The 22,686-nt window shown below is 45.8% G+C and overlaps 1 protein-coding gene across 1 annotated transcript in view; it reads left to right on the plus strand.

The window, feature by feature from the left end:
• Positions 1-22,686, plus strand: part of nkain2 (sodium/potassium transporting ATPase interacting 2) — a 68,388-nt gene that overhangs the window by 23,603 nt on the left and 22,099 nt on the right. The window contains exons 2-3 of the mRNA XM_030345841.1: positions 10,840-10,977; positions 12,446-12,526. Coding sequence (XP_030201701.1) covers positions 10,840-10,977; positions 12,446-12,526 — 219 coding nt within the window. The remainder of the gene's footprint in view (positions 1-10,839; positions 10,978-12,445; positions 12,527-22,686) is intronic.

Here is a 22,686-nt window from a genome sequence, read left to right on the forward strand (position 1 = left end):
CTCTTAAATTGATTCATTCATCTACGCTTCGACCTTTTCCACAAATGTTCAAACACGGAGTGACCCCAAAAAGGAAAATTGTATAATTTCCCGATAACACCTTTGTTTTTAATCGTATATCTGCCTGTACATGGACATTTTTATTAAATCATTGAAACATAATAGACAATAGCGTGTAAGAATGTGTATGCGTGTGCGTGTGTGTACGTGCACTAATCCCAAGCCCATTCATTCACTGAATGAGACCTTTTTATTTATAGAAACAGTCTGCCGCCGCTATTACAGTGTTTGCACGGCTGATTGCGCACAGACCTTACCCACCGACAAACGCTCATGTACAACTCCCTCTCCACGGCCTGACCCGCAGGGGAAGGCTCAGCATGGGCACGCTTGACCTGCCCCCAGCCAGCGGCCCGCAGCCAAACATAGCCTCAATCCACGCTTAATTACAACACCGCGCGGTAGGGATCGCAACAAACCGCTCCAATCCATTACAATGCTGTAATAACATTTATAATTATAATTGGGGGGTGGGGGGGGGGGGGTTTAAGCATCCCGTTAGCAAGTGTTCCCTAGATCTGTACTTCGGGGTCGTGGTTAAGTGTCCGCCGGAGCTGTGCCGTCGCTAATAAAGTTGAATTGAACGGAAGAGATTTCAAATGAATTGCAATGAAAACGAGGGGCGATGAATATCCGGTGACAGGAAGACATGGCGGGGCTATAGAACAATGGCATTGAAATATCGTCTCTTTGAGAAATTCAAAAGCCCCTTTTGTTCTTGTGACATTTAAATGTCATGTTTACATAGAGAACGTCCCTCCTCCTCCTCCTCCTCCTCCTCCTCCTCCTCCTCCTCCTCCTCCTCCCCCTCCTCCCCCAGTACATGCAGATGTGGGGCGGAGCTGGGTTGGGGGTCAATAGGAGGAGAGAGTAGGGAGGGACGGATGCCGATGGAAGCAGAGAAGGAGGAGGAAGAGGAGAAGTGGGGGGGGGGGGCAGAGAGGGGGAGCAGTAGCGGTGGGAGGGTTGCCAGAGTGGAACCCAAACTAGGCTGGAGAGAGGGCAGATTATTGACCCCCAGACCTCCCATCAGCCACATGGTGGAGGTCAAATCCCTCTCCTCTCTCCTCCCCTCCCCACTCCCCTTGAAGGTCTGCCTTCGTCCTTGAGCATCAAGGTCAGGGGCTGCCATCTCCGTCCTTTTTAATGGCTGCTTAAGAAGTCTACTATTTGTGTTGTTTTTACAATACTGTTCCATGGAGGAGATGTGTTTCATCGCTGTATTCATAAGCTGCCGAGACATGTTGTCAAACAGGTGTTTGGTAATTATTTCAAATGGCTACATGGTCTAATTCAGCATGCAGGTACGATTATTAGTTATTAAGTCATGTGGCGACATTCCTGGACAAACGACCAAGTGATGTATGTTCTCACGCATACTAATTGCCACCGCTTTATGTAGAAGTGTCCTCGCAACATGTATTATTTGCTAGAATGCGCCGAACACCAGCGTTTTCACACCAGTAGTAATTAAGAGCATGGTACTAACTACGGCGTCGTGTTCAACCGAGTCGCACCAGGATCCAAGCTTCGGTTAATGTGCTATTTCAGAATAGCACAACACCGCCTCCACTCAGGAGGTGAAAGTCATTAGCATGTATCAAACACCGTTGTCTAGACACCACACGTCGGGCGATGCCTGCGTTCCTTCAACATGTTGTGTCTCGACTTTATCGGTGACATTCAAGACAACATCAGAGGCATCGTGGATGTTGTTGCATTGTTGCAACACACTCACAAAAATGTAGCACAGTTATGTCCTGTTCAAATTACGAAAACACCACAGATGACGCCACATGATGGCTTGGGTTTTGTTCTAACGGATCAGTCTCCATTTTCAGTTTGGTTTGGTACTATATATATATGTTTATATATATATATGTATTTATGCATTTTCTACTTTTTATAAACCGAGGGTAGGCTTGCTATGACATCAGATGCTCGGGCTTTCACCCCTTCCAACCCTTGTGGCTAAACTACCCTTCTAAACTGATCAGCATTAGCGACCGTCTTGCCAGTGAACTCACGATGGAGTCTGACCATGGATGACATCATGCAAAGGAAGGACACAGCGCTGCCAATGGGATCACTGACATTGTTTGGGTCCCTTTTTAACGTGACTCATAGTCAGCCCCCTGGTTCAGAGTGTACCCTCCTACCCAGCATGACATTGCGTCACGAGAGAGTGCAATGCTTGCGGCGTCTCATCATCATCATCGTCATCATCATCATCGCCATCATCATCATCATCATCATCCTCATCATCCTCATCCTCATCCTCATCGTCACCATTATCATCCTCCCCATCACCGTCATCGTTGGCGTGGTCCTCCTCCTCCTCCTCCTCCTCCTCCTCTTCCTCTCTCCTGAGTCATCGCCGCTCTACCGAATGCATCACTATATCTCCCTTGTAAACATGATGCATTGTGACAGCTCCCATTAAGTGGATCACCCAAATTACTTTTCAACAATGTTCAATCTGAGTGGATCCGTTGTACGTTCCTGCGCCCGTTCATCTATCGCCGAGTGCCCGATAGCGCCGGCTAATTCCTGCCGGACATTATGGGCATTCTGGATATGATTGAATCCTTGCGCTGACAATGAGTGTGGCTGAGTGTGGGCGTTGGGGGTGGAGGGGGTGGGGGTGGCTGGGGCGCAGCGGGGGAATTGGATATTTAACTGAGTGAGGTTCTCTGCATAAGACCGCCATAAGGCCTATAGCCGCGCCATCTCGTGCTTTTTCTCTCTTTCTATCGCTCTCATCCCCTGTGAGGTCTGTTCTCTCTTTCCCCTCGCTGTTCTTCCTCTGATTTGCTCTGGTCTCTCCTCTCGCTCGCTCCACTTACGCTGTCACGTTGTCCATCTCCTCCACCCCTTTCTCTTTACTCCATTACCTTTCCCTTCCTCTCGCTATCTCTCTCTCTATCTCTGGGCTACCATAATTTCCCTCTCCTGCTCTCTCTCCTGCTCTCTCTCCTGCTCTCTCTCTCTCTCTCTCTCTCTCTCTCTCTCTCTCTCTCTCTCTCTCTCTCTCTCTCTCTCTCTCTCTCTCTCTCTCTCTCTCTCTCTCTCTCTCTCTCTCTCTCCCCCACCCCCACCGTTGCGCTACCCCCTTCTATCTCTCGGAGCTCTAAGTAGCCACAAATGGTTCCTAATAGCGTCCAATGGAGATGAATTGATTGTTGTGTGAATTGGATCGATGGCAGATTGCGTCTGCCGTGCACAGTGGGGATGCTCGGCAGTTCACTGGCTGTAATTAAGTTATCAAATAAACCACAGAGCGTGCCGTGTATATTCTCTTTTTAGGAGAAGTAAAAGTTAATGCTGATCCCGGGGAAAGGAGGGAAACAAAAATGGACCCGTTTGGCGATTGTGTGTTTGTGTGTGTGTGGTGTGTTGTCTGTGTTTTAGGTTTGTGACCCACCCGACCTGTGTTCAACCGTGTTGCAACTCGCTGTGCCCTTTTATTAATTTCTGTGTTGTTGTTGCTATTTCTGTCCCTCTCTTTCTCTCTCTCTACGTCCTCGTCTGTTTCCCTTTCACCGCTGATTCTCATTGTCTCACGCCCACTCGTTCTCTCCGCCTCAGCGTCGCGCTCCGCCGTCTAGACCTGCGGAGTCCGAGACTCGGCCGCCGAACCCCAGCCAGGACGGGGGGGGGGACGTCAGACCTCCACCCCTGGCCTTCCTCCCTTTTAACCCCGGCCCCTGTCTATCTCTTTGACCCTGTGTGTGTGTGTGTGTGTGTGTATGTTGGGGAGAGAGAGGGAGTGCGACAGTAGCTACGACTTTGGGCAGGGTGGCGGGACAAGGAGCGAGCGAGAGCCATTGAGAGCGAGAGTAAAAACACTAAACGTAAGAGGAGGCAAAAACACCACAACCGGTTAGGCGCAGAAAGAGGATAAGAGGCAAGTGGGTACACCAAGACACAAAGAGGAAGGACAAAGGGTGCTGTTGAGAGGGAGATGACCGGGTGAGGAGGGTGTGGGGGGGGGGGGGGGGGGGGGGCATGCAGGGTGGGGAGGGAGGTGGGGGTGAATAGCTGGATAGACGGAGATAGGGAGAAGGTCAGGTAATTGCCGGTTTTATGACAACAGGCAGATCTGGTAACAGATGATCCCGTGTTAAATATGCAAGAGGGGAAGAGAGAGGCAGAGAGGCGATGACATCGTCAGGGTTCGCAGCATAGTAGGGGGGAAACGAACGCAGGTACACAGAGGAGAGCAGAGCAGGGGCCGAGGGAGAGGTTGACAAGCAGGTGAGGCGATGGAGAGACTACAGAGCGCGCCCTAGACAGTGTAGGTGTGATGGAACGAAGACAGGAGAAAGAGGCAATCTTTCCCTCAGCTATCCTCGTTTCTTCCCTCTGCAAAAGTTGCTAAAGCAATCCATCTGTATCCATCTACTCTGGGTAGACTCAGGCACTCTCTGTCCTTGTAGCTCTGTGTCTTTGTGTGCTTCTGCCTTCCCCTCTTTCCCCTCCAAGGGTCTGTTATTCACTGCTCTCCCTGTCCCTGTGCCTATAGTTTTTCTCCATCTAACAGTGCCTCGTTCCACCTGATCAGTACATTGTCCCTTCTTTACCATTGTGTGTCCCTGTGCGCATGACTAAAACTCTCGTGCCATCCGTCTTGGCTCTTTTGTATACCGTCTGTCCGGTTGGCTTGTTCCTCATCAGTTTCCCAGAATGCACTGGGGTGTAAGCCTTTCGCTGTCATTAGTGTTCCCTACAATGTGTTTTCTCTGCAGCTCTCTCTCTTTTATTGCTCTCTATATTCTCTTAATCTATCTATTTTATACCTGATTCCTGCTGTTTCAGGGCGTGAGTAACCAGGGCTTTTCAACCACACACGCATTCATACACGCGTGTATGCGCACAAAAACACACACACTCACTCATTCATTCATTCTAAATCAATGGCTAATTAGATGTCGCTCTCACACTTTGCTCCCAGTTAGGGAACTGGTTTAAACTGGTTTGGGAAAATGTGTGTGTGAGTGTGTGTGTGTGTGTGTGTGCATACGTGCGTGCGTGCGTGTGCGTATGTGTGTGTGCCTAAAGACCTTGTTACTCAAGTACCAGCAGGCACTGTCTAAACTGGTCTGGGAAATCGTGTATGTGTGAAAGTGTGTGTGTGTGTGTGTCCGTTCTGCTCACACTACTGTTCCTAGGATGAACGCAAAGTGACACATGTATATAATATTATTATTAATTGTTATAGTAGTAGTACTTTGCAGTAGCTGGTGGTTATAGTAGTAGAAGCGGTAAAAAATATATTTCCTTGCCCTTTGGCATTGAATTTTTTCTGAATTTCCGATCTGTTAAAAAACAAACAGAAGCAACGTCCACAAATTAAATTCCTGCCGAACATCATCAAGGACGACCACTTATTGAGTTTTCAGGACAATCTTTTTTTTAAGCAATTATTTCTTGAATCGCACCCAGCAAAGAATTCCGAGCACGGACAAAAGCGATCATCACAGCCTCTGAACAGATTAGAAGCACTCTTCTGCACCCTGCATCGGTGCAAAGACGACATAAAACATGGAACGCACACAACAATAGGTCTTAATAAAAAATGTCCCCACAAAGCCCAGCTGTTTTTAGTGGCAGCGGTAATTACACAGCAGGCCCTGCAACCCAGACGGCTTCTGGCTGCCCTCTATCTGCGGAATAGGGTTCCAGAAGGGGGACTTTTAGGATAATTAAAGCAGGAGGATAGTGATGGATGAAGCAGACCCAGCGACAGTGCTGTAGCACCTCTGCTAAGCCCTGAGCCAAAAAAAAAGAAAAAAAAAAGGAAAGGACTAAATTAGCGGCATCACTATCAGTCGATGCTAATAATGTATCAGATGGAGCACACCGGAGAAACCGCGGTCCCGCCTGGAGGCGAGGTGGGAGATTGGGAATGGACGGATTGATAAGGGAAGTGGAGGAATGGCTTTGGATTGGATATTTAGGTCATGGCAGAGAGCCTAGGTCTTCCCAGAGTGGAGCCGAAAAAACGGACACGAAAAAAACCGCTAAAGCAGGTGATTTCTCGGGTGGAACAATAAAAAAAGGGTGTGCAGATGAAGTGTGTGCAGGAGGAGGGTTCTTAGGGGGAAGATAATATTGTGTCTAGTAGACCCAACGTAATGGGGGTCTTTGCTGGGAGTCTTAACACGGTCTCCAGGCAGGGGGATTCGTAATCCTTTTTTTTTTCGACCCCCTTCTTATTCAAGACGCGGTTCCTCCTCGCCGGCTCCCCGTCTGAGGAGAGCTAACGCTGTCACTTAAAGTGTCGGACGGCAAGTCTCTCTCTTCTACTCCTCCGTCGGTTCCTGTTGTCTGTGGGATTATTCTCTTTTGGTGGGGTGGGGGGGGGGGGGGGGGGTGGGGGGACGAGCGAGCGCACGCGCACACGGTTGTCACAGGGATGAACAAGTGGTAAAAGGGAGAATATAATGCATGCGCCTGTGCTACACACGGTCTCGGAGATGAGCTGAAGCATCAAAGGCTGTCGCCGCGACAGATCCTGCAGGAGCCAGGCAGCCCCTCTACTCAAACCGTACCTGTACAGCCCTGGAGGTTTGGTCTGCTGTCGTGTCTTCTAACACTCCCTCCCCCCATATGCTCTTTATCTCTCCCTCTCTCCATGGCGGACTGCCTGCCTGCCTGCCTGTGTGTCTGCCTGTCTGTCTGTTGCTCTCCTTCGCTAGTTTCCTCTCTTTGTCTGACTGTCTGTCTATTGGTGTCTTTCTCTTCTGGCTGTCTGTCTTTCTTGCTTCATTTTCATTGATGTACCACGCTCTCTCTCGCTGTATCTCGATTTCAGTCTCTTTTATATTCATATTATATACATTTACATTGCTAAAGCACACCATTACAATATGATAAAACATAATTGTAAACAAAATAATAACCTCTCTCTCTCTCTCTCTCTCTCTTTAAATATATTTAATTCATATTCATCACTCATGTTTCCCTCTCTGTGGTACTCAGTGGACTTTGTCTGAATGTATAATTTGGTCTATCTGCATGTCTACCTTTCAGATTGAATGGATTTCTATATAAGCAGGTTTGATGGTGTTGACTAACTATAGTTAAAATCCAATCCAGCTTAATTTAATCTATGAATAAATGTGTCTGTATGCCATCCCTTGTGTGAATTTAACGCATAAATGCTTTGTGATTTTTATTCATCCCCTTGTGCTTTACAGATGGAAAATCATGAATATTTATTACGTTAGATATTCCCACTTCTGTGGACTCTTGTTTTGAATATTTAACCTCAAAAATAATAAAATCATTCCTTCCTTAAACCTTTTTTGCAGTCATGTTGTTGAATGGTTTCTTCTCCAAGTCAATCTAGGATTGGCCATAGCCACTCTAAATCGTATTTGTCTATTTGGCATCCATGCATTTCACGGCCATCATATTGGATCATCATCTCAGCGGTATATTTGCATCCTAATATAGCATGGCGTACATGTGCAGCAAGCATGATAAAAAAAAAAAGACTTAATCTTCTGTCATCCGATGCAGCCAATGGGAATACGAAATGATTGCATTCTGGGAGGAGTGCGCCCAGTGAAGTTGCCCACTCGCTGGTTCTTGTCACAGCAGAACGCAGACATGAGCCGCGTTGTCAGCTGTGAGAGGAGACGACCAGGGGGATGTACGTTCTGTCAGCGGCAGACAGTCATTGGTCCGTATTGAAGTGTATTCAATTCCGTTTACCGAGACCTTGAGACGAGCCAGCTACAGTTTTCAAGGAGCTCATTGAAAGCACGCATACACTCATTGGATGACATGGGAGATAGAAAGCACAAGTGCTGCACGCTTGTGTGTGTGTGTGTGTGCGGATACAAAAGCTCAAACACTGTCCCCCTTTCACATACTATGCACAAACAGATACACCTGCAAAGTACACAAAAGAAGTGCTGCTGAAAAACCCTGGTAAACCATTAAACAATTATGTTTTGCAAAACGTAATGGTGAACCCGTGAAAACCTTACCCGAAAAGCCGTTTGTTCTTACTGACATCTTTGAGAAGCAAATGGTTTCATAACCTCATGTTCTATATATATATATTCATTTATATATATATGTATGAGTGTGTCCATAGGGGCATGTGTGTGTGGGTGTGTGTGTGTGTGTGTGTGTGTGTGTGTGTGTGTGTGTGTGTGTGTGGGTGTGTGTGTGTGGGTGTGTGTGTGTGTGTGTGTGTCCCAGCTGGGCCGAAGACTGTTTATATTGTTGTTAATGAAAGAGGGGGGCCCCTCGGGAGGCCCCACTAATAGGCTGGGGGGCCTCGGACTCTCTTAATGATGTGCGGACGCACGTGCGCAGGTGCACGCGTCCGTCCAAAAGCTGTGGGCCAGTGTGACTAACGAATAATAATAGGACACGCAGCAAAATGAGGCTCATGCTCGAATCCCACCCACCCCTTCCCCCCCCCCGCCCAACACGCGCAAGCACACACACACACACACACATACAAGCACACACACACACAAATACAAGCACACACACACAACCCTTCTTTATTGCACACAAAGGACGCACGGGAACGCGCTCTCTCTGGACCAGCTGGGACCCCTGTCCCATACCAGCAGGGGTTGTTGAGTACACCCACAGCGACCCTGGCCCGGCGTAGGACAGACAATAACAACAACAAACACAACCACAGGCCCCGTACCGATGGCACCAAGGGCTGTTTAGCTGCCTTATGGTCGCTCCTGAGGAGGGTGTTCATTTAATCATGTATGCGTTGGGGGCTGCTTCATTCTTTGGTTCTTTTGTTTCTTTCCGTCCTCCTTTCAGGCTTTCCCCTCATCTTTCTTTCTTGTCTGTGTTTCTCTGTTTGTTTCGGTCGGTCTTTCTTTATCTCTGCCTGTCTTTAATTCTCTCTTTCTTTATCTCTGTCTGTATGTCTGTTTATCTTTAATTCAGTCTTTCTTTATTTCTGTATTCTTTACTTGAGACTCTTGCAGCCTCCTTTGTAATTGTAGTAGTTTGTTGTATTGTAAGCCAGACACAAAGCTCACTCATTCTCTTCTCAAATGCATCCATCTCGAAACAACAACAACAACCACAACAACAACAGCGACGGAGGAAGTAGAAACAGCACGCGTAGCTTCAGCTGAAATCCTCCAATCACATCCACGATGCGGATGGACAGTCCCGCCCTCTCCAGGAAACCTCTGTATGAACCGTGCGTCGGGGCCCGATGATGTTATTTTTGATTCGCTTACGCAGACTCTAAATAAGGTTTCGGCTGTCTCTATAGGTCGCGCCTATCTGACAGAGTGTATATCATGCCCAGCAGCCATTGTTTCCCATGGCGTGAGAGTGTTTCTCGTCACCCCGCTGGAAAATCCCAGCTTATCTCAGATCTTGGCTACTCTTAGGCTACGAGGTTTTTCTGCATCTCGATAAGAAATGAATGCTGTGGCATTCAGTGAAGTCCCGGCGGTATGACTCAGCGTGTGATTATTTTTGCAGTGCCAGACCCTCCTCTGTGCATCAGATCATTAACTGTCTCAGTGTGAAGCTTGTGTGCGCACACATACACACACAGACACACACACACATACAAACACACACACACACACACACACAGGCGCGCGCGCGAGTGCATGTATGCACACACACACACACACCAACACACACACACACACACACACACACACACACACAGGCAAAGACACACGCACACAAACACACACACAAACACACACAGGCAAAGACACTCGCACACACACGCACACAAGCACACACTCAAATGCAAGCACGCACATGCACAATCACATGGACACTGATTGTTATGAACTGCTGCACAAAACGTGATTAGATGCACAATGGTTAACTCCGACTCGAAACTCTGGTGTTATTCATTTTGCCCCAGGTCTCCAATGTGTGTTTGTCATCTTTTGTTTGCCTACTTCTATTGCAAAAGAAATGCACGTCGTGCACCCATGTGTAGGTGTATTAGGGCTCCCTACTCTCACGGCTTAACCGCAGTCCTTAAGTCATCAGTTAGTACTTTAAAGTACCATTTAAACAGATTTACAGAAGTAAATCACAGTGATTGACTTATAATCAATGTCCCCGTTTAGAGACATCTGGCACGCCTCTATCTGCCAACAAAAGCCTTCCTTCCCTATTTCTATATGTGTAGTCTTGTAACCGGATCTTTGTTTTGGAGATATTCTGCTCTGATATGATATGGTGTCAGAACATAATCTGATATGGAACATGTTATCCTCTCTTCTCCCCTCAAATCCCCCTCTCCTATCCCTCACCCTCTCCTCCCCTCTTCACCTCCCCTCTATTGTCCTCCCCCCTCCTATATCCTTTCCTCTTCTCCCCTCTCCTCTCCTCCCCCATCCCTGCTCTCCACTCCTCTTCTTCATCCCCCCCTCCTCTTCCCCATGTGCTCTGTTTTCCTCCCCTCCCTACTTTATCCACTCCTCTCCTCTCCCCCCCTATCTTATCCTCTCCCCTCCTCTCCTCTCCCCCCCTGCCGTATTCTCTCCTCTCCCCTCCTCTCCCCTCCTCTCCCCTCCTCTCCTCTCCCCTCCTCTCCTCTCCCCTCCTCTCCTCTCCTCTCCTCTCCCCTCCTCTCCTCTCCTCTCCTCTCCTCTCCCCTCCTCTCCTCTCCTCTCCTCTCCTCTCCTCTCCTCTCCCCTCCTCTCCTCTCCCCTCCTCTCCCCTCCTCTCCTCTCCTCTTCTCCTCTCCCCTCCCCTCCTTTCCTCTCCCCTCCCTATTCTTGCCTCCTCTCTCCTCCGCAGGTCAGCGTGTTGGAGCGTCAGGTGATTGACTTCCTGGGCTACCAGTGGGCTCCCATCCTGACCAACTTTGTTCACATACTAGTCGTCATACTGGGCCTGTTTGGCACCATTCAGTTCAGACCACGCTATGTCACCGGGGTGAGTGACACACACACACACACACACACACACACACACACACACACACACACACACACACACACACACACACACACACACACATACGCAAACACTTCCTCCGTCCTTGATTCAGGCCTTTATCAGCTCATGCCCAGACTACTACATTAGGGTAATGAATTCTGGGTAATATCAGTGTAAGTGTGTGTCTGCTATTTCTCCCCAGTTTGAATTGAGTTAGTGATGTCATACGCTGAGTAAATGTCCTGGCCTTAGGATCCATGAGGGAAATGATTCTGGCCTCTTTTTTTACTCTGATGACATCATTCTGTCAGCTAGCAAGCAGCTTTTTTCTATTATTATTCTTTACATATCGATAGTCTATGTTTAAATTTAATGTTTATTAAATTGTTTTATTAGTCGTTTTTTTCACGGTTATCATCAATGTATGCAAATAGGCCTATTATGTAGTCAAAGTAGAGTTTAATTGGTTTTTGCAACATTTTCTTTTTTTGTAAACAAATGCTCCAAACTCCAGTGTGAGCAAAACGATTTCATCGTCGACCATATTTTTAAACCAGACTTCTTCTCTACTGGAAAAGGGGGACAAAGCTTTCGCATGTATTGACACATGGATTTTCAAACATACTGTATCTTAAAGCTGGGAGCCGGATTCCACCAATGCTGGGATGGAGAGCTGAATTATATGTTTCTAATTCAACGTCTTTACTTCTCGTAATCAGTCAAATTATTCATATTTCAGAAGGCTTTGATACACACCTACACCGTCTCCAGGCTGCAGTCCTCCGCATCCCTCCTACACGCACAAACACACACAAACACGCACATATACACACGCACGCACGCAGGCACACACACACGAACGCGGGCACGCACATACACACACACACACACAATATCTATCCACACAAGCCGTACATAGACGTATATGCACGCATACACGTGGACACATAGGCACACACAGCATATTTAATGAGGGGATTTAAATAAGATAGATTACACTATATTTGTTATCATAGCAGCACAATCTGCAATCCTTTTTATATTGCCTTTACTAAACCCCCACGTTTCTTCTTCTTAAATCCACTTTCTCCCCCACACTTCTCGGAATAACTTTTTCCTCTTTTAACTTCATATTCCTCCTCCTCCTCCTCCTTCTCTTCTTCCTCTCCCTCTACTTCATCTTCATTTTTCTCAATCCTCCTCATCCTCTTCCTATCCATCCTCTCCTTCATCTTCACCTCTTCCTCTGCCGCTTAACCTTTCGTATTCCTCCTCTGCCTCTTCATCATCTACGGTTTCATTCTCCTCCCCCTCATACTTTTTTTTATCTTCCTCCGCGTCCTCCTTCTCTTCATCCCCCCTTTCCTCTTCCTCCGCGTCTCCTCCTCCTCCTCCTCCTCCTCTCCTTCGTCCCCCCCTTCTCTTCTTCTTCATCCTCTTCTCCTCCTCTTCCTCTGCCCTGCAGTATGCAGCATGGCTGGTCGTGTGGATGACCTGGAACGTCTTCGTCATTTGCTTTTACCTGGAGGTTGGAGACCTGTCCAAGGTAAGAATCCTCCCCACACACAGTTACATCATGTCACACTGGGCAAACACAGTGAAGCATCATGCAGGAAGACTCCCTACTTGGTGTATGTTGCGTACATAACGGTCCCTAACTCATCGATATGTTACATAAATCAAAGTGTGGTTTGTAGACTGCGTTGGGATTTTGAATGAACCCACTTTAACTTTGAAAGTGGGCAGATTGACAGAGTGGGTGGGGAACAATCTTGGGAAGATTGAATACTTTGTGGAGTCTTGATATACTCAAGAGTGCTGTAGGTAGGATCAGGAGCTAATAGTTGGGTGTTATTTCTTATAAATGGCAAAGCCATTCGTCAGCTTTTAAAGAGCAAAGTGCTCTGCAAGAATATCCATTTTGTGTAGACCTAGTGCCTGCATCTGAATGAGCCAATTTAGATTTTAGACCATATTTTTCAGTTTTATATTTGGCTTGCAAGGCTATATGTTCTTTAGCCTCGTGAGACCATCCTGATATTGACGTTCATGTTTTGTGATAAACATGAATCTGGCCGTGGTTGGGCAGTAATGATTTCCAAATAAGGCCACAGCCTCACGTTGTTCAATAGACTCCAGCCATTCAGGGTGAAGCTCGTGCCCTATTCCCTCTTGTCCAATCCGGTTGGAAGTAAACCAAAAAAACATGTTCTGATCCAGGATAAGCCTTTGGTGCAGATTTCTGTTTGTCTTTTAACGATGTTATTCAGTCTATTCCGACCCTAAACTGTTTTGATTGCTACACCAACCTTGGGCGCCGCGAGACCAACCCCAGACCGATCTGCAGAGAGAAACAGAATGTGAACTCGCAAGATGTATTCATTACGTAATGGAGACGGTGGCGTTAGCTTATAGGGCGATGGGCTAGTGTGGCTCAGCGGATCGGCTAATTCTTTAGGCGAGATTAAATTAGCGGCGTGGAGTGACTATGTCAAATGATTGCATCGTAATTGCATCGTGTAATATAACCATTGCTCTAGCCTCAAAATGTCTTCTATTAAATGTGTTTGCAAGACATTTAAAAGAAGACATTTATCATTATGCAGATCATTGATAAAACACATGCTCTTGTATGACGTGTGAATCGATTTAATTTATTTTAAATTGACGCTTTTGATTTCTTCTGAATTAGCCGTATGATTATGGCAGGGTCATAAAATGGGAATGGCAGCACGGGTAAAAGCTCCATGTTTCTGTTAATTCTGCGCTATGCACACAAAGCCTGCTGGCCTCCTCCAAGATGCAAGGAAGAGAAGCCTCATTTTAAACACTTAATTGGTATAGGCTACATTAGTTCACTAATGGCATTCTCTCATTTAATGGATTATGCATATCTTATTTTTAAACCTTAAGGACATTCAAGAGGGACTTTGTAAAGTGAAAATGTGAGCAAGCCAGGGTCAGTGGTTTAAAATTCAGCGTGCACCCTGGTCCGATAGTCCAGCTATAGAGAGTATGTTCCGTATTAAAAATTAGTTTCTAGGTTAACATCAAACCACATCGGCGATATGATTAATGAGTGATTTCCCATGGAATATGCTTCGGGGTCATACCATTAATGTGAGAATATGAGCTTTTTAGCAAGAAAATCTATCCAATGACAATTTAATAGTAGGGTGACCAAGCATGGAGGTCTAATAACGCAGAGGTTTCATTGGAATAGATTACTGCCGATGTGATTTAAATGACTTGCTCGCTGTTCTCCAGGTGTGCTTAATCAGTGGAATCAGCGGCTGCAGTGATTGGTTGGAATGAAGACATGTGTGCTTTTGACCCTCCTGTGATTAGTCACCCTATGGGATGCCACTGCTAGAATAAATTTGATCTCAGTGTTGGCGGCCACATTGAGAAACATAGGTGTTCAGGTTTATAAATAGGTACATGATAATATTATGGGATACCATACCATTAAACATTATAACGAGTGCCATGTGGGTTTTTCGTGTCCCCATTGAAACCAAATAATGTGTTTCTCCTTGCTCGTTTTGGCCTCACGGCAAACCAAAAAAAAGGGCTGTTTATTTATCCTCAAACACAGCGTGACTGATGTCCAATTATGTATTTGTTCTCACTGTTAAGACCCTAAGATGTTCAAGTGAGGGGCTGTAATTAACACAGCTGGGCAAAGGCAGGATTAGACTAATACGTTTATTTTCAACAACTGTGTCAATTAGCTGGTAACAAAAAGACAGGCTGTGGTAGTCACCGGGCTCAAGGACATGCTAACAGTGACCCACTTAGCGCGACATGCGGTCATCCATTTTACCATTGCGCCCGGTGCCGAACTAGGGCAAGGCGGGGAAAGGTATTATCATGATAATCACAGGGTATGTAGAGCAATATCGACAACGTATTATTATGCTAATAGACTCAAAACGGCAGTCTTCACGGTACAGCTGTCCATATGAGGGCCCCGACATACAAATGTGCTGTCTGTCATATCTCTCTTGCGAAAGAGGTGCCTAGAATTCCTGAATAAATTAGGCTTATTTAAGAAATACAATAAAAAAATGGCCGTCAGAATTAATTCTCTCTTTTCTTGGATTTCAAACCTCAAATTTGTACAATTTCCAGACTAGGGCTTGCCACCATAATTCCTTGGGAGTAAAAAACCCGATATAACACTAGGACTAAAGTTTTATTCCATGACTATACAACCACTACACCACTCAGAGACTATTATATCAAGGGTGATGCTGAATTATTGCTCACCCCAACGCAAAACTCATTCCATGGACGGCTTGTATCTGGTAACTCTTTGACAGCATACACTCTCGTAATACAAGAATTCAACAAATGGGTCTATTTTCCCTCCTCCTGCCTCTAGCTGTTTTTTCCCTCTCATTTCGCTTTCACTCTATTGGCTCCGTCTCTCCCTTCCCTGCTCTTCCCCATGTCTCTCCATCCGTCCAATCTCCTCCTGTTTCACCTATAATCAACTCTCTTTTTTTTTTTTAAAGCCTCAGGGTGCCAATGCAAATTTGTCTCGTCTCTCTCCCTCCCTCCTTCCCTCCCTCCACTAACTTTAACACTATCTCTCACTCCATCCTGCTTTTCACACCCTCCTGCTATCCACTCGGTACACCCCTCCAAAAGAAAATGTTTCTCTTTCTCCTTTCTGTTTCTTTGTTTCGCACTTTGTCTCTCTCTCTCTCTCTCTCTCTCTCTCTCTCTCTCTCTCTCTCTCTCTCTCTCTCTCTCTCTCTCTCTCTCTCTCTCTCTCTCTCTGTTTCCCTCTCTTTTCTCTCTCTCTCTCTGTTTCTTTCTCTTTTCTCTCTCTCTCTCGCTCTCCGTCTATCTTTATTTCGCTCTTTGTTTTTCTGTCTCTCTCTCCTTCTCTCCCTCTCCCCCTCTCTCTCTTCCCCCCCTCTCTCCCCCGTCTCTCTCCTCTTTCTTTCCATGGCTCTCTCCCTCTGCCTCTCCACTCTCCCTGCTGCGATAGCGTGATAGAGGGATAGTCGTTATCAAAATAATACCCGATGCCGCAAAGGCATCGTGTTGTTTTCTGCTGTTCACCGCCCGATCAATCTTGTTCCATTGTCATAACATCAGATATCCCCTCACCCACTGCAGTCACGGCAAACTAACACCGAGAGAGCCTCTCTTGATGCCCTCGTCCAGAACCTATCGAGACGGTATATCCCTCAGTATGCTGGGCCCAAAACAGTTTGCTGAGACTTTTTGTTTTGTTGCTGCTGATGTTGTTGTTAATGAATGGAGGACTATAAACCTGTCCTCTGAAGGTCAACCGATAGAGCAAGTCTGTGCCGCGTTCACAGCGGTGTGCCACCAAACCCCAAAACGTCTTGTGATAATGACTACATAGAGGTTCAATCATCACATTCAAAATGCCATGACATTTTGCATATGCCCTAAGGTTTGTTGTTGTTTGTGATTGATATGGGGGGGGGGGGGGGGGGGGATCTCAATATCATTAATTGAACTAACCTTCTAATGAACAAAAACATCAATAGCCTAACTATGTGATATGAATGCCTGTGTGTTTTATAGCGGCTGTTCTATCATGTTAATGGACATTTACACTAGCGGACTAAAGCTATCAATTGAGCTCTCTGTTGGCTGATATATAATACAAGCAGTAAAAGGGGGCGACATTTTCTCTAGACATGGCAGCTTTCACAACGGATTACAATCATCACAACACACTGCAAGTACAACAAACCACAAGGCCTCTTGGGAAATGTAGTCCACTGCATTCAAGTATATGTTCTACTTCCATGCTTTGATAGATAATGTGCTTAACACTGCATCCGTACTGCTACTTCAAATCCTATACAAACCTCCCTTTCCCCTCTTTCTATCCTTTGTCTTTTTCTTGTCGCTCTTCTTCTACCAAAACTGTCTCATTTTAATAAATAAATAAAAATAGGTTACTGCCATTGTGTTACAGATACACACACATAGTCTCTCTCTCCCTCTCTCTCTCTCCCTCTCTCTCTCTCTCTCCCCCCCTCTCTCTCTCTCTCTCTCTCTCTCTCTCTCTCTCTCTCTCTCTCTCTCTCTCTCTCTCTCTCTCTCTCTCTCTCTCTCTCTCTCTCTCTCACTCTCTCTGATGGTTTCCACCCACTCTGTCAATTCCAGAGCTACATGCATATGAACCCACAGTATCCAGCTGTCAATCATTTTTACATTGAGAGAGTGTGTGTGTGTTTGTGTGTGTGTGTGTGCATATGAGGGTGTGTGTTTCCCATTGCTCTCCCAGCAGTGGTGAAATCTGTCATCTGCCATATGAGTCAACTGTCAGAGGGGCTAGCGATGGACGACACGCACACACACACACACACACACACACACACACACACACACACACACACACACACACACACACACACACACACACACACACACACACACACACACACACACACACACACACACACACACACACGTAAACAAAAAACACATTAACATTCAAACTTACAAAAAAATAAAAAACACAAACGCACACACACACAGACACACATCAACACACACAGGGGAACCTACAAGCACATGAAAGCAGAAGGCTCAGAGGTTATTTTAGGAGCCGGCGCTGTCCTGCGCACACAGCTCTGGGTGGACAGCACAGGACGAAGGAGACGGGCGGACAAAGGGACGAGGACAGGCGACAGAGAGGAGAGGGAGAGGAGGCAGTCAGTGGGATTACGTGGGCAGAGGTGGAGAAAGTGGTGAAAAGGAAAGGAAGATGAACAATACTTTGAGAAAGAGATTGGGTTTGGGTCAGCTCGGCGAATGGGAAAGAGGACGGTTTTTTTTGATTTTCAGAATGTTCCGAATGTGTCATATAGCCACATGTCTGAGCCTGAGAACAAGGGAGGGTAGGGGGGTTGGGGGGGTGTGAGGAGGGAGGAGAGAGATAAGGAGGTGTTGACAAAAAAAACACGAAGGGCAACGTTACAGAGCTGCTCCTGTCCTGAGGTTTTTCGACTCTTGGACGTTAAATGCAAGGTGCTAAAAATACAGTACCACCTGCTTATCTTAAATCATCAGTCGAAGGGCAAGGGAAGAAAACCCATAAAAAAACCGCGCCGGAAAAGCGAGCCACCTTGGGAAGGAGATACAAAATAAGCCGTTGGTATAGAAAGTGGTTGAGTACACTCTGAACTCTGGAAAGCTACTTTTAAAATGCTTTCTCTCCGATTCACGATGCTATCTTCAAATTGTTATCAACTATAGGAGTTTGTTTTTCCGTCCTTTTGTCACCATTCACATAAATTCGACATTGTTATGTGCTAATGGCTATATGACGCCGTACCATACTCCGCAATTTAGGGTTCTGTTGATTTGAGTTGCCTAGCAACCATGTGCATTTGACTACCTTTAATCTTCTTATCGGAATGCTTGCTCTCTGGTACGACCTCGAAGAGAAATCCCTGCTTTTAGGCATGAAACATCCACTCTAAAATAAGTATATAGCTCGCAAATTGAAATGTTTTAAAATAATATATATAAAGAGTGAAGAGAGAATATACTGCATTGAGAAGCATTGGAGTGGAGGTTTTAGCTCAAAGTTGTTCATGTATGTATTTAATTCCATCACATAGCTGACAACAGAATATTTATTGATTTAAATGAACTAATCTGTTTCAGGATTTCCTTTATAATAGTTATGGGTATCAAGAGGTCTATCAAATTTTTCTCAGCAACAACAACTGAAATAGGTGAGGTTTTCATCATCAGAAAGCAGTGTTTCCTCCTGCACAGAATGTTCTTTTAAACAGGTTCTTTCAATGATTTTCCATCTCATTCACATCTTAGCAGCTCTTGTTCGAAGCGCTACAAGACCATGACCATGTGGGGGAGCGGCTTAGCTCAGGAGGTAGATTGGGTTTACTTGTAACTGGAAGGTTGCTAGTTTGAAACCCGGCTCCTCGTAGTGGTGTGTCGAGGTGTCCCTGAGCAAGACACCACACCCTACCTGCTCCCGACGCCTGGCGTGGTTGACTCCGCCATCGGTGTGTGAACGTATTCATTATCAGTTGTAAGCCGCTTTGGATGAAAGCCTCTGCTAAATGTAAAATATTAGTAACATGTTCAAGTAGATGTAGGTTGGCTTGAATTATAAACATTGAAGAGGTGATGCTCGCCATCAACCACCGCCCAAAACTAGGCCAGCGTTCATGTCTTCGCTTTAACCACCGCACCAAGCTAGTCCAGCATTCATGTCTTAGCTTTGACCAAAGTGGAGTAGGAATTTCAATAATTGTAGATTATTGGAAACAAAACAGAAATGACATGCTTTGACGTCGGGAGGGTAAACCAGGCAGTAAGGCAGAAATGCAGTTCCATAGCAATGCTGTTGTATAACAGCAGCAGCATTGCTATGGAGTGTATTACATTTTCATTGACACATAATAAGGTGCTCAATGCTTCATGGATTAGCTTCATATAAACTAAACTCTCTCACACGCAGGCATACACAATGTACAGTGTTTAACAATTCCCAAACACTTCCAATCAGAATGAGCAAAAGCACTGCAGGCGTTATGGGATGGGGCCTCTATGACTCCTGGGAAATCACAGCTAAAACAACATAGACATGCAGTCTCTGATCATATTGGTCTGAACTAAAAGACAACGGATGAGGGAGGAGGGCCGAGAGACAGAGAGAGAGAGAGAGAGAGAGAGAGAGAGAGAGAGAGAGAGAGAGAGAGAGAGAGAGAGAGAGAGAGAGAGAGAGAGAGAGAGAGAGAGAGAGAGAGAGAGAGAGAGAGAGAGAGAGAGAGAGAGAGAGAGAGAGAGAGAGAGAGAGAGAGAATCCAATAGAATTGGAGTGAGAAAATGAAAATATGAGCCACACACATATTATTGTGGAATTATGTTGAAAGGTCATTTTACTTGGCTGGCATCTCTCCGATCTCACTGTTTTCTCATCGCTCTATCTGTCTTATTTTATATTATTATTATATATTATTTACTTATTATATAATTATATTGCAGACTGTTCTTGAATCACTTTGTTTTGGCTTTCAGTAAGCGTCTGTTTGTTTGTGTGTAGGTTTCTGTGTGTACATGTTAGTGTGTGTTTGTGTGTGTGTGTGTGTGTGCATGTTTATGTATTTGTGTGTGTGCTTACGTGTGTCTGTGTGTGTTTGTGTGTCTGTGTATCGTGTGTGCACTTACGTGTGCGCGCGTGTGTGTGTGTGTGTGTGTGTGTTTATGAATGTGTGTGTGTTTGTGCGTGCATGTGCGTGTGTCCGCGCATTTATGTATTTGTGTGTGCGTGCATGTGTGTGTGTGCGTGCATGTGTGTGTGTGTGTGAGACAGATGGAGCAGGTACAGATTCATCCGAGGAGGTCGACCCCCACCCCAGCACCCCCTCTCTCCATCCCTCCCCCCATCTCGGAGTTCACTCAAACCTCCCATCTATCGGCGCGTCTCTCTGTCCTACCTGTACCTGCCTGTTCATGCCATGATCCATCCGTCTGTCCGTCTCCGTCCATCCATTCATCCATCCTTCTACGCATCTATCCAGCCGTGCCTGACCTGCCCTGCCCCGTGGTTGCCGCGACTACCACACCCCAACCCTTCTTGTGCCAGCTGGGCGTTCTCTCCCCTCTTCCCTTGGGATTGGAGAGCAGAGAGAGATGGAGATGAGTTGAAAGCAGGCCCCCTGAAGGAGGGAGAGAGAGGGAGAGAGAGGGAGAGAAAGAGAGAGGGAGAGAGAGAGAGAGAGGGAGAGAGAGAGAGAGAGAGAGAGAGAGAGAGAGAGAGAGAGAGAGAGAGAGGGGGAGAGAGAGAGAGAGAGAGAGAGAGAGAGAGAGAGAGAGAGAGAGAGAGAGAGAGTGGGAGAGAGAGAGAGAGAGAGAGAGAGAGAGAGAGAGAGAGAGAGAGAGAGAGAGAGAGAGAGAGAGAGAGAGAGAGAGAGAGTGAGTGGGAGAGAGAGGGAGAGAAGGTTGTGGTTCAGTGGAGCGTCGTTCGCCCACATCCAGAGACTGACAGAGTACTCGTGTGTGTATGATTTTCTACTAGTACAGGGAAAAACACACACACTCACAAAGACACACATGCCCAGACACACAACTACTCACTCGGACAAACACAAGCACAAACACATGCACACACATTCTCTCTCGCACACACACACACACACTCACACACACTCAAACACATTGGGGAGATAAAGCGATAGCGAGGAAGAAGAAAGCATAAAGACGGAGGATATAAAAGGCTGAGGATGATGAAGGACAGACACGAGTCCCACTAAAAGTGCAGGAGAAATGTACAGCGAGCTGTTGTAAGAACAGCCGGGGCCAGTGTGTTCTGAGCGCATTTCATAACTCTTCCTCTTAAAAGCATGCGGTCACCCTTACCCTTTGATCTTTGTTACAATCGGGTAGATCTGCGTGGAACTTTACAGTGTTCCTCTGGTCCATACGGCTTGTGAATTCACCATGCAATGAATGCCAACGTTTTTGGAGAATGGGAGCAAGGAAATGTTGGTTACTTTGTTTGGTAGTAATGGTGTTATGGTCATTGTTTTGTTATCAATTCTAAAAGGATTTGTAATTACTTCAAACTCATTGTAGGGTTTGAAACTACCACAGCGTTTTTAATGTGAAATGTGGCAAAACAAAGGTTTCTTTAAAAACTAAAGGTATATCTACAGTGGATTTAGGATTTCAAAGTAGTACAACTACAAAAGATCCCATGAGGCATTCTGCTATTCTGATTATAAATGCTTGGCACCACTACCTTCATTGTCCCGACAGCGCTACATTATTGTTTCTCTTTCTTCTGACAAATGTGATTATTATAAGTCACTTTGGATAAAAGCGTCTGCTAAATACCCTCAACGTAAATGTAAATGATGTACAAGCACTAAATCTAGTGTCTTACTCCTTGAGGTTTTTGGTGAGCTGTATTGCCATCTGATTCGCCCATCATGTGTACTAATTATCATGGTGCATGTGGTTTATCCATTTCTAGGTCTGTACATTTACAGGAAATACAAAAAACTATCTTAATGTGTTACTGGCAGTGTATAAGGATACTGCCACAAACATACGCGCACGCACATGCACACAAACACTCCGAAAAAAGGGTATAATATCTGCATACACAATCAAACACATGTGCAGACACAAACACACACTATATTGTGCGTTACACTACACAGATATACAACACAGATATAATGCTAATAATATTCCACATTTGTTTCATCGTGCCATGGCCCAAATGGTCCCCATTTGTCACTACACAGATTAATATCTCAGAATTTTATTAAATCTATGGCTTCTGCTGGAGGCTTTAATGTTATTATATTAAATTCAACCCCATAACCCAATACCTTCAGCACCAATGCTGTGTTCTCATTGGAACATTGTGCATTTTGCTGGGGGGTGATTTTGGTTTTGTGTTCCCCTTGCAAACCACAGCAATACATCTGGGTATTTACAAGTGCAAATTTGATTGCATTGTTGTTCGGGAGGGAAGAAACAACATATTACATTCTGCGGGACATTGACTCTAAATGTTGTAATAACTGAAGTATATTCTGTGTTTAGAATTGCTCCACTGCAGTATGGTGTGTTTTTTTTTTTACGTGACCAAAAGAGATAACGGGAAAATGACCCTCGGCCAGGTTTACACAGCAACAGGATGTCCACACACACACACAC

The sequence above is a fragment of the Gadus morhua genome, chromosome 21 (assembly GCF_902167405.1).
Source record: "Gadus morhua chromosome 21, gadMor3.0, whole genome shotgun sequence".
NCBI lineage: Eukaryota > Metazoa > Chordata > Actinopteri > Gadiformes > Gadidae > Gadus > Gadus morhua.